This window comes from Fragaria vesca, linkage group LG7, assembly GCF_000184155.1.
Source record: "Fragaria vesca subsp. vesca linkage group LG7, FraVesHawaii_1.0, whole genome shotgun sequence".
Lineage (NCBI taxonomy): Eukaryota > Viridiplantae > Streptophyta > Magnoliopsida > Rosales > Rosaceae > Fragaria > Fragaria vesca.
Genome location: NC_020497.1, coordinates 8,454,424 through 8,469,538, shown reverse-complemented (window position 1 = coordinate 8,469,538; position 15,115 = coordinate 8,454,424). Strand labels below are relative to the sequence as shown.

General features: G+C 36.4%; 1 protein-coding gene and 1 non-coding gene across 2 annotated transcripts; both read left to right on the top strand.

Annotated features, from left to right (window-relative positions):
- Positions 1-2: 2 nt before the first annotated feature.
- Positions 3-2,065, top strand: LOC101297185. Its single transcript, XR_185200.1, has 4 exons — positions 3-575; positions 659-729; positions 1,630-1,693; positions 2,013-2,065. It is a non-coding gene; the product is annotated as an uncharacterized LOC101297185 (transcript).
- Positions 2,066-3,326: 1,261 nt separating this feature from the next.
- LOC101296896 lies at positions 3,327-8,452 on the top strand. The gene is made up of 9 exons (XM_004306960.1): positions 3,327-3,390; positions 3,475-3,540; positions 4,212-4,344; positions 5,025-5,298; positions 6,122-6,250; positions 6,333-6,382; positions 6,687-6,784; positions 6,874-7,161; positions 7,631-8,452. Exons 2-9 carry the CDS (start codon positions 3,490-3,492, stop codon positions 8,111-8,113), a joined length of 1,506 nt encoding a protein of 501 aa, XP_004307008.1. The 5' UTR covers positions 3,327-3,390; positions 3,475-3,489; the 3' UTR covers positions 8,114-8,452.
- Positions 8,453-15,115: the final 6,663 nt, after the last annotated feature.

Sequence of the window (15,115 nt, the reverse complement as noted above, 5' to 3'; positions counted from 1 at the left end):
CCACAATATTTTTCTTTTTAGGTTGCAATATAACATGAGCTGAAGCAAGCAAATTTCTCTGCAACAAGTATGATGATCTATCTTTTGCAACCTGTTCCATCAGCTTAGCTGCTTCTTTGTTCCTTTCCCAAACTCTAACTACCTAATACCCATGTCTTGAACACCTCTAAAGTCTGTTTAATACATCATGTATAGTAATCTTTTATTGTGAATTGCATTCTATATATAAACTATATTCAAACACTCGCAGCAAAGCGCGGGCCTAATTTCTAGTCTATTATAAGCGCTGGCTCTGCCTTATTGTTCGCATTCCGAACAGTGACTTTCCGTTTGTTGGGCAAGGCCTGCATCTCTTTCTCTTCTTATTCTTTTTCTTGCTCTCGATCTCTCTCAAAACTCCACCGAATCATCTCTAATTCTTTTCCTGTTCTGCTCTTTTCTGAAGTTTCGAGAGCATCGATTCTGATTACTTTCCAGAAAATCAAAGAGCCCAAGCCAAAAAGGAAAAGAGAGAAGCCGAAGCAAATGAGGATAGAGATCATTTTCTGCAGTCTTTTGGTGATTTTTTTTAATCGGTGAGTGGTAGTTCGATTTTGCTTCTCTTGAATCTCGGTGTTGGGTTTTTGTTTGAATTCGTTTTTCTTGATTTCGATTGCAGTGGTAGCGGGTTGTGATTGGTTCATTTTCCAGTCCAGTGCCCCTCAGTTTCTCCATTCCACCATTTTCCAGGTGCTCTTCTTCTCCCTGTAATCTGAGTTTTGTGCAAGTTGTTTTTGCTGATAATACGATTGCATGTGTTGTTGCCTTTCATTGATATTATCAAGAAAATCATCTATTTTTGTTTATAAATTCAAAGTTATGGAGTTTAATTTCTGCCATTTAGTATTAATTAATTTTTAAGTCTGCAACTAATGGTAATCACTGATAAAGCTACATTTCCCAATCTGACAGTTATACGCATGTTCATGATTCTTTAAAATCTGCACTTTTACATTGTCAAATGAGAATGTATATACAACGCCTGATCAGTACCCAGTTGCAATTTAGTTGTATTTCATGTACTTGCTCATAATTTATATTAATCCTTATTTTGATTTGGAGGTTTAAGAAAGGGAGAGTTCGTAGGAAGTTGCACATTTTATTGAATCTTATTTGAAAATTCCTGAGTTCGTTTTTCATGAGACTATTTTTTCCGTGGACAAATTTCATATTCAGTGGTTGCTTAATTTTCTTTTGGTATTGGATGCATTTCCGTGAAATTTTTTCTGACTTTCCTTATATTCTCTTTGATTTCTTAATTTATGGGTCAACCTCTTGAACTTGCTTTTTGGTGTTCTGGTTTTTGAACTAAAGAAGTTAGCTGAATTGGGCAAGAGTTTAAGGGAAGACTATCAAGAGCTTTCAATAGGTAGGTTTCTATGTATGGACATGTTGTCTTAGAAAATGAATTGCCCTACTATGAACAATGCTGATAATTTTTTTGTTGCCCACTGGCGTGTTGGATTTCAGGTCTTTGCTAATTCAATTAATCTGCTGTCCTATGTTTTGGATATTCATTCAGTACATGTAATTATGTTTTCACTTGGCTTTAGGATGTCAAATTTCACTATATTTATTGTTAATCAACAGGTAGAGTACCAAGAAAAAACGCAGACTTAATCATGCCAGAAGATATACCTTGACCATTTTGAAGGTACAGCATATGATATGTTGTCTTTTCTTTGCTGATATTGTGCATCATATTGGATTTAAGTTTTGATTCTTTATGTCTTAAAAATATGTATCTTTTGGTGGCATGTGAGGAAAAAGGAAAGGTATATAAGAAAAAACTAATTTTTCTGTTATCCTTTTAGACTTTATACCGGAATTTTTCCGTAGGTTGAATATTTAACCCCTTTATACTAAGGTATCTGAGCCATTTGCAGGGTGGGGAAATGTCTTTTTGGATTTTATCGGATCTATATCAATTATGAAATTCTTCTGCTGTCTGAGGATTCTGAAATTTGTTTCAGGTACAATTATTGTAATACTGAACAAGGAAGCCTTCAAGCTACAAAGTTTACTCCTCTGTAAGCATAACATTTCTTTGCTGCACTTTACTATACCAATGATGAAATTTACATGCATATGTTGCATGTATGCCCGTCATAGCCTACATGATGGAACAGCTACACATTAAATGAAGCTGACGGGTATGTGCTCATTGCAACTAGGACATTGATTTTTGTAATCCTGTGTATAAGACCACATTAGTTGCAAGGACCATTGCTCATTCATTTTTTTCATTTAATTGTTAATAGTCTCGAAAACGAACCAAATAGGCAAATATTACTGCATGTGGATGTTGTGTAGCAAAGTAAACATTACAGCAACTGCCTCAGGTGAGCATAACTTCACCTGTCTAATTTCTTTTCCTATCCATGACTACCACCAACTGCCTTTTAAGCTTGCTAACTCAACAATTTGAAATAATGATAACTGACATGGGGGTCATACGATGAAAGGGCCTATGAGTTTAGTCCCCTTCAAACTCCAATTCCTGTACTTGTCCCTCTATCTAAATCTACTGAGGCATAGTATGATGTTTTCAGATAATGATGAAAAGGGTTGGATGCATTAAACCAGAACCATGGAAATGAACTCTAAAAATTAAAGATAGAAGCTAGCTAGAAATAAAGAAGCTAAAGCAGCCAAGATAAACAATAGCAAAAGTCTGTTCACTCATCTAAGAGGTTGTGTCTACTTTTCAGAAGCTTCAATACCATTCTTTCCTTTTATATGTTGCTTCTGTAGCAGCTTCCTTTCTAGGTAGTAAAATTATTCTACAGATGATCACCTGAATATATAAAACTTTGTGATTTACTTAAAAGTTCACTTACATGAGATTTTATTGAGAATGATGTGCACATATTTTTTATGAAGATTTTATTGAAGATCATGTCAGAAAAGCTCAGCAAAGGACACTCGGATAAAATCAACTTATCGGCATGATCTTCAATAAAAACAACTTACACAACCATGAAACCCGCAGCAAAGCGCGGACTCAGTACCTAGTGGGCTAGTAATCAAAATACTCATTCTAAACAAAACTAACTGACTCGCAAACTTATTGGGCCAGGATTCGGGTCAAGTACCGAAGACCAAGTTTGCAAGGTAGCTTTTGAGCGGTGCCGCGAAAATAACGAATCATGCCTAAAACGACGTAGTCTGGTCTCTCTCTCGTAGACTCACCTGCTTTGCCGTTAAGAAACTCTCTCTCTCTCTCTCTCTCAGATTAAACAAAAATATCCAGTAAATTTGAATCTTCCTCAAAAACCCTAAAATTCAATTTCAATTCAATTCAATTCTGGTCCTCTCACTTGATTCAATCTCAAATCTCAATCTATCTAGGTAATCCGAGATCTCTCTAAATTCCTTACGTAATTTTCTGGTGTTACATTTGAAGCTAAACCCCCGTGATTCCGTGCTTCGCAGGCACTGAGTTGTTGTATGATGCAAGATAGAAGCGGCGCCACGCCCACCGAAACGACGCCGTTGGTGGTACCCCTTCTTTCCTTCACTATTCAATTTTCATTCTCATCACAAATTTTACATGTTTTGAATGTTCTATGTCTAATTTGCGATGTAATGAATCTATTGATTCGGTTAGCTAGATACTGGTGTTGGGCTGGGTTTAGTTTTTGCGGAGATGATTTGTGTGTTCATCAAGATACTTACTTTCCATAAGGAGAAAGAGAGAATATGATTTGGGAATTTCTTATAAATTTTACCAATCATGTATTTCCAGTGTTCACATTTACCATAGTTTGGTTGTTGGACAGTTGGGCACCGGTTAATGTTTAAGAATTGCGACTCTAATAGTTGTTAACCACTCCTTCATTATGTACGAAGCTACTAGAAATGGAAATACTGGATATTGGGTTTAGTGGCCTGATTGTATGTTTTTTCAATTTTTCACCTTCACATTATTAGTGTGGGCTTAGCAATCTCTAGCCTATCTCGATGTTTTTTTAGATTTGTTTATAATGTTTTTGTGATGTTGTACTGTTATTGCAGTTTTACTCTGTTCATTTGTCGAAAAAAAGGAAACTTAAAAGTGTTAGTCATTGCATGTTATATGCAATATGTTAAATGATGATGAGATTGTAGTTGTTATATTTGAGAGTTTTTTGTTTTTTTTGTTTTTGGTAATAGCTGCTGTTGTTTTGCAGGCTCAGAATGATCATTTAAGAAATGATGGACTTATCCCTCAGCTATTTACCTCTGTACCAGCTTTCAATGAAGCTGCCTCTTATCTTTCTCAGACAACATCATTATTTACACAGTGTTTCACTGATTCTTCTGGTAATCTTCCTTGCTCGGTGTTTTAGTTTCTTATTCTCTCCAGTAATTACAGTTCTTTATATGTCTTGACTGTACGGACACTGAGGGATGTGGAGGTTGCAAGTCAGTTGTCAAATGGTTTGTTATTGACTTATTAGTATATGAAAGTGGAAACTATTGTGCTGCATTAGTAATAGTCTCCTCTCTACACTTGTGTAGTATGGTTTCTTTTTCTTCCAGTTTGATTTCCTAATACTTCCTTTAGTTTTACTAATGTTGTCAATGCTCAGTGTTTGGAAAATATCATAACTAAACCAAAACTACTTTAAGCTTAAGAGTTTTCTTTGGAGAATTAAACTAGAAGTGTATGCAGATAAAACAGGGAGCTTCTCCACATTTTTAACACGATTGTTTTTTCAACCAGTAGTTAATCCACATTTTTAACACGTGTGTGTACTTTTTTTTTTTTTTTTTGTTGATCCATTGTTATCTTTTTTTTTTAAACCTTTAGTCTCTGTTCTGGCAGTGCAACACATCTAAAATAAGCTTCTCTGTAAGCTTCTTTTTGTTTGCTTTTAGATTTTACTTATATGTTCTTGTTATAATCAAATTTGTAGTCAACTGCACATGCCTCTTCCTTTCAGTTATCGCAGGCATTGAATCTTATGTTGATTTAGTTAAATGTTTCTGCTATATTTCAGTAGAACCTTCTTCTAGAGATTTTGGGGATTCCAATGTAAATGCTCAGGAATTGGTGACCTTTTCATCTGGAGAAACTGGGGGATCTCTTGCTACATCCAGTGATCATGCGTCTTCAAGTGGAAATTCATCATCTGCAGAGTCATCTCGTACTACAACGGATGCTCCCTCGACACTTGATGGAGCAATGAAAAGCTCTCCTGGAAATTCATCTCAAACCTCTACTGCCATCATAGAATCTAATCGTGGCCAAAGTGGCATTTCTATCTTCCAAGGGTATATTCCACAATACTAATTGTTGTTTTTCTGGAGCTGTCTTCCTATAATCAGTGTTAATCAAGTCTTTAACTAAAATGTGGTAATCATTAGCCAAAAATTTATATGCTAACCATCAGCACATAAGAAGAGAAAGTTTTCAGCTAATTAGAAGGTTGTGACATGAAATATCTTGGTAGATGCTATAACTCTACCACACAAGAAACTGAGAATAGGAATATGTCGATGGGTGATATTTCCTTGTTTTGGGTTACTAGACTTGCTGTTTTAAAAGACTGGGATAACTGATTTAAGAGAAGGTTTTAATGTCACTGTCTAAAGCATATTGTTTATGGTTGCTTTCAAAAGTATGAGTAGCAACAGAAAAATAAGAGAAGATAAGTCTGTGGTAATAATTTGTGTTTATAGATAAGACCGGGAATGTAAGAGAAGGATGTATGTCATTGTCTAAAGCATTATCTATGGTCTCTGTCTAAAGTATGCATATCAACAGAAGAATATAGAGAAGATATGTTATAGCATCAATGCCCTTCAGAAAAAGATGATAGCCTTAGAAATCTTGAAAAGGTGATAGTTACATGTGCTGCTAGATATATTCATGTCCAAGTCCAACAAATGTTGAAATTCCAGTAAAATAATTTTGGTTATAAAGCTCATCAAACTGAAGTTAAGTATGTTAGAAATGTAGAAATATATCTCATTGGATACAAGAGTAGTGTATGGGGATGTCAGCAGGCCCCAGATTGGAACTGTCTTATTTATTTACAATTTCTGGTGCATGTGACATTCAGACTTTCAATTTGATGAACATGTTCTCTTTCAGGCTCATTGATAGGGTGCGAAAAACTGTTCGTGGATCTGCGGATGATATAGGATGGCTACAGCGTGATCCTACTATGCCTTCTGTTGAGGACGGAACTGAAAGGTTCATGGAAATTCTTGGGGATATCAGGTATAGTTTTATGTTCTACTGTGCATAGAATTTCTTATCGTGTTGATGCTAATACCAATTGAGGTGCATTTTCTGCTTATAGGCATGGTGTTCACAGATTGCCAAACTCGATGGTTTGTTTGTTGGTTCCAGGTATAGTTTCCTTTAAAAGCAAAACAAAACCTTCATTATACTTAAGTCAGGGAATGACATTGGGAGGACAACAGCCCCTTCCCACTTTTCTCCCTTATCTGATTGGCTTATACGATGCTAGTAGTGAGTTTAAGGATCCTTTAGGAGATCCTAAACTGTGCCCATTCATTTTCTGTTTCTATATATTGTGCGTGGAATAACTGGGCTTCTGTTATTTCATCTTTATTTATCATTGTTATTTATGTGTATATGATTTTGGCTATAGTTGTGTCATGTCAAGTTTGTTTATTTCTGTAATCAATAGGTCTTTTCAGCAACCATGGACCGTTATATTTTGTAAATACGAAAATGAGTTTATCAAAGATTGGTCTGGCTTGTCATATAGCCAAAATTCATAGCGAGGTATGTGCTTCCTTTTCTTTTAATAATGAAAAAAAAAATGCTGTGTTAATCAAGTATTAGACTGAAGTTTTAAAATAATCGCTTATTAGGCTTCAGTTGAGAAAAATGCTCGAGAGATAAAAGAATACATTGAGGAATTTTATTGGGGTTCAAAAAAGCGTGTGTTAGTTCTTGGACATAGCAAAGGGGGAATAGATGCAGCTGCTGCTATGTCATTGTATTGGCCTGATCTTAAAGATAAGGTTGCTGGATTGGTGTTGGCACAAAGTCCCTATGGTGGTAGCCCAATAGCTACAGATATCTTGCGAGAGGGACAGCTTGGAGATTATGTAAACTTACGAAAGCTAATGGAGATTCTGATCAGCAAAGTAATCAAGGTATGATGAGAGTGTGTGGCCATGTGCATGTGTGGGTGTGGGTGTTGAACTGTACAGTCAAAGAAAATTAATTTCACTGGCCCCTTTCATATTGAGATTTCTTTTATCTGTAAAATCCTTTTTCTACTTGTGTATGTTTTTTATGCTATTCTTATTGATGCTGGTTGAGATGTTTGGAGTTATATGAGTTCTGTTGAAGTCAGAAGTTTACTTCTAAAAAAAAGTGGGGCTAAGTAGTACTACTAGAACAGTGCTTACCTCACTGTTTACAAGGCTTTATCTTGTTGCTCCTGAACATGATTCTAATATTAACAAATTGCAACACCCATGGAAGTACCGATTACAGCAGTCGAGAATATCTTATTTTCTTTTTTCTTTTTCTTTTTCGGTGTGTTTCTGTAATCATAGTTTTGTAACTCTTAAAAATATTTATATCTTTTAATGCGGCCTGTCATCTTATTATGTGAAGGGGGATTTGCAAGCTCTGGAAGATTTAACATATGACAGAAGAAGAGAATTTCTGAAGAAACATCCCTTGCCAAAGGATCTCCCTGTTGTTTCATTTCACACCGAAGCTGCCATTTCTCCTGCTGTTTTAGCTACATTATCCCGTGTAGCACATGCTGAGTTACCTATGGTAGCTCCCGCAGGCCAACCGACAAAACTTCCGGTAGTGATGCCTCTTGGTGCAGCTATGGCTGCCTGTGCCCAGCTTCTGCAGGTCAGATATGGCAAGAAGAGTGATGGACTTGTCACATGCTGTGATGCAGAAGTTCCGGGATCCATTGTTGTGCGGCCCAAACGTAAATTGGACCATGCCTGGATGGTTTATTCGTCAATGCAAGATGACCCTTCAGAGGCCGATGCTTCTCAAGTGTGTGAAGCTCTTCTGATGTTGCTTGTAGAAGCCAAGCAGAATAAGAGAAAGGACCATGCAACGAAAGATGACTGAGGCTGATGTGCTTCACTGTTCTTTCCTTTGTTCTTCTGTTGTAACTTTGTTGTAGGTCTTTTTACCCTTTGTACGAAGCTTTGGCAGTTTGGCTCAATGAATTACTTTCCACGTTCTATCCCTTCTCCAGTCCTTCTTTTCATTCAATTAGAGGGAACTTGAATGGTTATCAAACATGAGAACACATCTGTTCGATCTTGTCCAAGGACCCCTCCCTGCAAAAAGGGGTCAAGTTCGTCTATTTCTTTTCATTCTGAAAGGAGTGCGACTACTTTACCAAGACGTAATCCTCCTTGTGAGAGGCCATAGCAGCACCCATATAGAAGAATTTCTAAGCATAATGTTTACCTCTTTTACTAGACCACTCCAATGTAGTGAGAGTAGGGTATCAAAATGTAACTGGACAAAATCACCAAAACAGCATTGTAACATGGTGGTTTGATTGGTTTGTATGCAGAAGCTAAAAGGGGTTGCAGAATTTGCAAAGGAAATGCTGGGAAAGATAATAGCAAGAAAAACTCGAAGCATAAGCGCATTTTCATAGATAGCCTCCAAAGCAAAAAGGAGGAAAGTACAAAACATGCCAGCAGCTACGACATAGAAAGCATTGCAAAATATAGATAAGCATAAACGGTGAAACGGTGATGTGTCTTGTGCAATTGGTTGCGCCGTTGCGGTCCTAACATGGTTCCACTGACGTCTTAAGTTAGTACTAGTGTGGATTGTGTCAAATTCAAGTAAGCGAGATTTGGCCTTGGAGAGATGATTGTTGTAGAGACTAGAGAGCAAGTATCGCCATAACTTCAATTTTTAATCTGTCAGTATTTTTAACGGAGCTAACGGTTGCAAATATCATTCTTCAGTCAGGGTAAGAACGTGGAATACTGTATATAAGTTTTTGAGAGTTGAGATAGCAAAAGTTTCTTTAAAAGGTCAAATATTGTTTGGACCGTTTATCCTATTTTAAAGGTCAAGACCTATCTCCAAAAAAATGAAAATGGACTCGAGCCCAAATTTTTAGATGGGTAAAAGAATTTGCATATAGAATCTTCACACGAACTTTTTCAAGTTTTAATGTGGATAGTGTACGAAAAAATGCATATCATTACTGGTTTCTTTTCAAGAGTGAGTCTCAAGACCGTGATATACATGTCTATAAAAACTCAGTAGAGTTGACTTTTATGAATTAAGCAAACTGGAAAATTTTCTTCTTGGAAGTAGTAGAGAACGTCAAACCAAGTTCGTAGACACATAACACGCCAAGACAAAGTTCATATGAGAAAATTGTCGTCTAGAAACTGAAGTTATTGTACTTCGAACATGGATATGAATAGGGACACAAACATGACTCATTTTAATAATCACCAAACTGAAATAGCCACACAAAATCTTCTTCAAGCCATCAATTTTATGTTTTGTCTCATGGGTATATAGGGATTATTGCATTCGACCTTCCAATACTGGTGTCGTGTTGGTTAACACTCTATTCAGTTTGTGCATTTGACAGCTAGGAAATATATGAGTATTTCACTGAGTACGAAAGACACATTGATACTTTTGTGAAAACAAATGTCGTTACCTATGTTGTCTGGGTAAAATTACGAACACATGACTATCGTGATCAAAAGTCGTCTTAGAACATAACAACACGGTTAAACAAGATTATTATGAGGTACATAGTTCTCAGAATCTACTGTGAATTGGTTTCATTCTTTGAAATATGGTAATCATATTATTATCTTATCTTAGTAAACTAGCCTTCCATGTAAAATTAGTAATATACAACTTTACTTGTTATCATATTTCTTTATGTGATCGATGATTGTATAATAATATAAATATTGTTACACATAATTGTGTACAACTGCTAATGCAAAAAAAAAAAAAAAAAAAAAATTAATATATATATATATATATATATATTACTAATTAATGTGAGCATGTGAAGAGGCCGGCACATAGACACGTGTGTCTATAATCGATGGTAGGTTAAAAAAGTTTCAAATTAACGGTGATAGATTAGGGTTTATAACTTTTGTGTTAACCTAGATATCTCATACTTACAGCCAAAATCTAATTCTTCATCTTTTTTGTTTCAATCTCACAGTCATTCTCACTTAAGTTCTCACCAAATTTAAGATCACTGTCAAAATGAAATCACGATTTCATAACACACCGCCTGATTTGGACAGTTGTCATCAAATTTGCCGCAAGAGAGCTATAAGAGAGACTCATCGAAACATTCCAAAATTTACATTTTCAAACCGACAAAAGTAGAGGTAAAGAAGTTTCTTTCAATTGAATTAAAGAAACTTGTAGAACTCGATTCAGAAGAAATTCATGATTTTGTGTTCCATTGATTTCGCAAAAGAAAACATTAATGCTAATTTTTTGTTATTACATATTTAACATAATAAAATATATATATCATGTTGTATAATCATAACAAATTGTTTAGGTGATAAATTTGAAGTTTTTGGGAAGGGATAAAGAGGGTTAGGGCCTTGAACCTAATTGAGATATATATTTGAATCATTTTTTAAAAATTTTTCTTAAATAATTATCGGGCAAAACAATGCAATCAAAAATCAAGTTCTTTGTCCATGAGTTTTGTATCTACCAAATTTATTTTGATTAAGTTTTTTGTGTACGATTATAAGAAAAAATAAATGATCAGTACCATTTGGTCTAGGGGCATTAGTCTCCTCTTTGTAAGTGGGAGATCGTGAGTTTGACTCGCGATAGACTCATTGTATCATTTTAGTTGTTTGTTTGATAAAAATAAAATAAAAATGTAAGATTTTGATAAAAACTATCTAATTTGAAAATTCTTAGTCAAAAATTCTTTTAACTCTTTCATAAATGGCAATAATGTTTTTGTTATATATATTAATGTTCGAACAAGATAACAATTTTTTTGTTCTGACATTGTTTAAGAATTAAATCTAGCAGCTGAAATTATAAGAACTTAAATATGTGCATTCACTTAGACAGTGGACACCTGTGTCGTACAGTCTCCAAAAAATGATGTATTAAGTGAGCATGCCTCTGTTGTCAAATAAAAAACACAAAACAAAAAAAAACTGTGCTACAACATTCCTATTTTGTCCATCTAATAGCTGTTTTAATATGCTTTTGTTGTCATTCTTGTATCTTATTATTAAATATGGTTTTATCAGCTAATCAAATGATTAATAAAAACACAAAGCACAATATAATATCTCATAAAAAAATAAATCTAGCATAAGTTTTCGCACAGGGTGGTAACTACAGCTTTGAACAAACATCTATGGATGACTTTGGCGAAGATAAGGCATCATCAACAAGATAAGAAATACGGTAAGTAATTTTCAGTTTTAATCATTAAAAATTCTATTTTATTTTCATCGTTGTCGATACCCTACTGGTACGTTTGTACATGAGACTAGGGGGATCATAATGTCTTACATAGTCCAACTCTAGATATCCCATTTTGGTAACAACAAGAACTATTTTAATTGGGAATCTAGAGTCCTAAAATCTCTTTGACACCTTCTACCATAGAGACCCAGAACTCATGTGAATGTGGAAGCCTCTCTCACTCGTTCATTTGTTCTGGCCTTCTCCTCGATTCGTCTTTCTCTTATCATTCTGATCTCCTTGAATATGCAATTCAACTCCGCCCCTTTTAATATTTCAGTTCCAACACACATGACGACACCTCTACACACAAACTCAACTACCTATTATCTCCACGAATAACGAAGCTGGTAATTGGCTATATGCTCGTCACCTTCAAGCTTGTCGTCACCGCTCTCCTCTCCCGCCCCACGCCAACCATTGTTGGCCTCCTTAGGTATGCTGTTGTCGAAGACTCTTCTGCGGCCTCATTCACGTTCGAGTAGTTGTCTTGTGTGAGTTTGATAGGAAAGTGAATCAGTTTGTTGAGGTGAAATTCAAGAGTTAACGCAATTGAGATGTGGCCTCAGGTGAGAGTAAGAGAATTAAAAAAATTCTGGATGTGGCCCGACGGGTTTCGCGGTGGTGGTAGATTTGGGATGCATTGGTTAGAGTAATTGAAATTGGAGGATGAGAAATTATAGAAAAGAAATTGAAGAGGAAGAGGGATTCAAGCAGGAATTTGATGAAGGAAATTTGATTATGAATTTTTTTCCTACTTGCACCAAACATAGACTAAGGCTTCTATAGCATAAGCCTTTACATAAGCAATGCTTAAAGAGTGAAGGACTATTTAAAGAAATTAAGAAGAGGTAACACGATCCGACGTACCCAATGTGACCCTAAGGCCGTGCTTATTTCCCTGCTTACTGACCATATATGACCGAAAAATATCAATGCTAGTGTTTGGTGATTTATATTTCTTTAGGATTGGAGATTAATCTTGTCAGAGTCTGATATCAAATCATGTTGGCAACTATACATGATTTTAACTTTGATGCAATCATCCTCTGTGTCTTCGCGGACCATAAATCAAACAAGTCGTAAAAAATGGAGTTGTACGGATTGGTGCGGCCGACGAAGGAAAAAAATTCAAAAGGGTCGTGGCCTTATGGACGACGCCTGTGGAGACACTGTGGAGGAGGATTTGGGGAAGCTGCGAAAGTATAGTGTTGTTTGGGTTGTTGAGTTTACAGTAGGGACGTTGGTTCTTTGTGGCCAAAGACGATGAGGATGTAGTCGAGTTTCTTGGGGAACTTGTTTTCCTTCCATAATTGGAGGGTTGTCGATGCCTAGGGTTGGGAATTCTCAAGATATGTAGAACGTGTCCATTGTCGCAATTGTTGATTAGTTTGAGGGATTTTGGTTCTTGAAGTAATTGAGAATTTAGGGGATTCTACATTTGATTGGAGTTGAATACACTGAACACAGATCTTTCTATTCTAGCACTTTTTTTTTCTTTTTTCAATACAACAAAAGAAAAAAAACAAAACTACAACTACAACACAAAGCCTCTAGTTACTCCCCCTCCTAGCTAATCCAAATAGAATGTTGAGGACTATTCAAGCACATATCTTCAAATTCCATACGCATGAAAGATTAAAATAAATTCTTTTTATCCTACTCTAATCCAATTGTTATCTTAATATTGTAGGACCTTGGTTTTATGGACGATCACAATTCGTTATGGTTCAGTATGATGGTCTTAGTTCGATCCCCATTGACTCATTCTCTGTTTGGGTGGATATTAAGGGTTTGCCGGATGCCCTTATGACGGAGGAGGCGGTGGAGAAGATTAGATTGACTCTGGGGCATGTGGACCATGTCGACAAGTTGAATCTCAAGGGTGGTTCGAGAGCTACGTTCGCATTCTTCATCATCTGGTGATCTGGTAAAGGAGGTCTTTAGGGGATATTCCCTTTGAGTTTGGTTCAATTCGTTTCCCGGTCAAGGTCCAACTGAAATATAACCGAATGGTTGGCCATTGTCAAGTCTGTAGCCTTCAGATTCATCCGGAATCTGGGTGTGCTGGCCGGTCAGTACTTGTGCCTCAATTCGTTGATATCGAGTCACTGAGAACCCTCTTTGGTTACGGTGGGGCATCTAGGGTTTCAGGAACTTCTAACCCTAGCTCTGGTTCGAGTTTAGCTGAGAAGCATCATAGTGGACCGAGGGGAGGGGGGGTTGCCCTTTAGTTGGCAGGAGAGGAGTCAAGACGCAGCAGAACACCAGTCCTGTTGTTAATTCACAGATTTTCGATAGAGGAACCCTAGAAGCACCTAGGGTTTCTTTCTTGTTGTCGGGTATCTCTACCGCTAATTTAGCTAGACAGTTGGCTCGTTTTCGGTCCTCACCAATAATGGCGTCCCCTCTAAAGGTTCAGGTGTTGCCAATGCAACTGCCAGTCGTGAACCTTCAGCATTCTGCTTTAGGTGTGAAGTGTAGTGCCGAGATGGCATTGGTTACCATGGGAAAACATGGACATGGTGATACTGGGTCTGATCATTTGATGTTGGTTTCTTATGAGCTACCTTTTGAATCAGAGATAGCGCTGGCATATTCCAATGGGACTCTCATAGTCTCTCCGGTAAAGAGAAGGAGAGTGGTGCCAAATTCAGAGGATGCTTTGGGTAAGACTGGTCCGGCTAGAGCTCGTAAAAGATCCTTTAGAGCTAGGAAAGCCTTAATGATGTAGGAGGTAGTTAGAAATCCGGCTAGAGAATTAGGGCCGGTGGTTAGTGAAGCAGTCTTTAGGGGTTTTGAGGTTGCATCGGGTTCTGGTACCTCTTCTTCAATCGCTGGTGAGGCCCTGGTGGAGTCGGTGGTTGAGGAGTTGTCACCTACTCCTGGTGGTAGCTCCGAGTGAGCTACCTTGTCGGCTTAATTTGGGTTAGTGTCTTCAGAATAAGTTAGTCAAGAATAAAAGAGGTTTTTCTAGGACTTTTTAGTTGTGTTTACTTTGGTTACTCTGGTTACTTGAGCATCTCCAGCAGCATTGATAAATTGAAAAAAATTAGAGATTTATTAATTTTTAAATGAATCTTTCCTCCAGCAGTATACTTAAGAAGTTGATAAATTTAGAAATTGATAGAGAAAATTGATAAATTTATCAATCTTTGGGAGACAATTAACTAAAACTTAGTTAATGTATATAATTTAGCAATACTGCTGGAGCAAAAGTTCAAAAATTGCTATTTTAAATCTAAATGTTGACAAATTTAGCAATAAATTTAACTCTATTACTGGAGATTATGATTTACAATAGAGAAATTGCATAAGGTAACTTAGGTTCTTAGTTTGCATGATTTAATATCTAACGTTGACCCACGAGGGCGTCTTATGTTCATGTTGTATTTCGAGTTTTTTTTTACGCTAACGTCCATTTAAAAAAAAAAATACTGTATATTCTTATCCTACTTACCAAACGTGGCCAAAAGGTTATATCAACACTCGAAAGTTCAAACTTACCCACTGATTGTGTATTTTGGTTGCTCACTACCTGACTTAGCTCACATTAAATTCTTTTTCCTAGAGTAGAGTTTTCTTTTTTGTTTTTTCTTACCC

What these genes read in the sequence shown, in the direction of transcription:
- LOC101296896 (XM_004306960.1), top strand. Translation starts at nt 3,490, where the DNA reads ATGATGCAAGATAGAAGCGGCGCCACGCCCACCGAAACGACGCCGTTG. An exon ending in CCGAAACGACGCCGTTGGTG is followed by an intron (nt 3,541 to 4,211) that starts GTACCCCTTCTT and finishes GTTGTTTTGCAG; the next exon opens with GCTCAGAATGATCATTTAAG. An exon ending in GGTTTGTTTGTTGGTTCCAG is followed by an intron (nt 6,383 to 6,686) that starts GTATAGTTTCCT and finishes TGTAATCAATAG; the next exon opens with GTCTTTTCAGCAACCATGGA.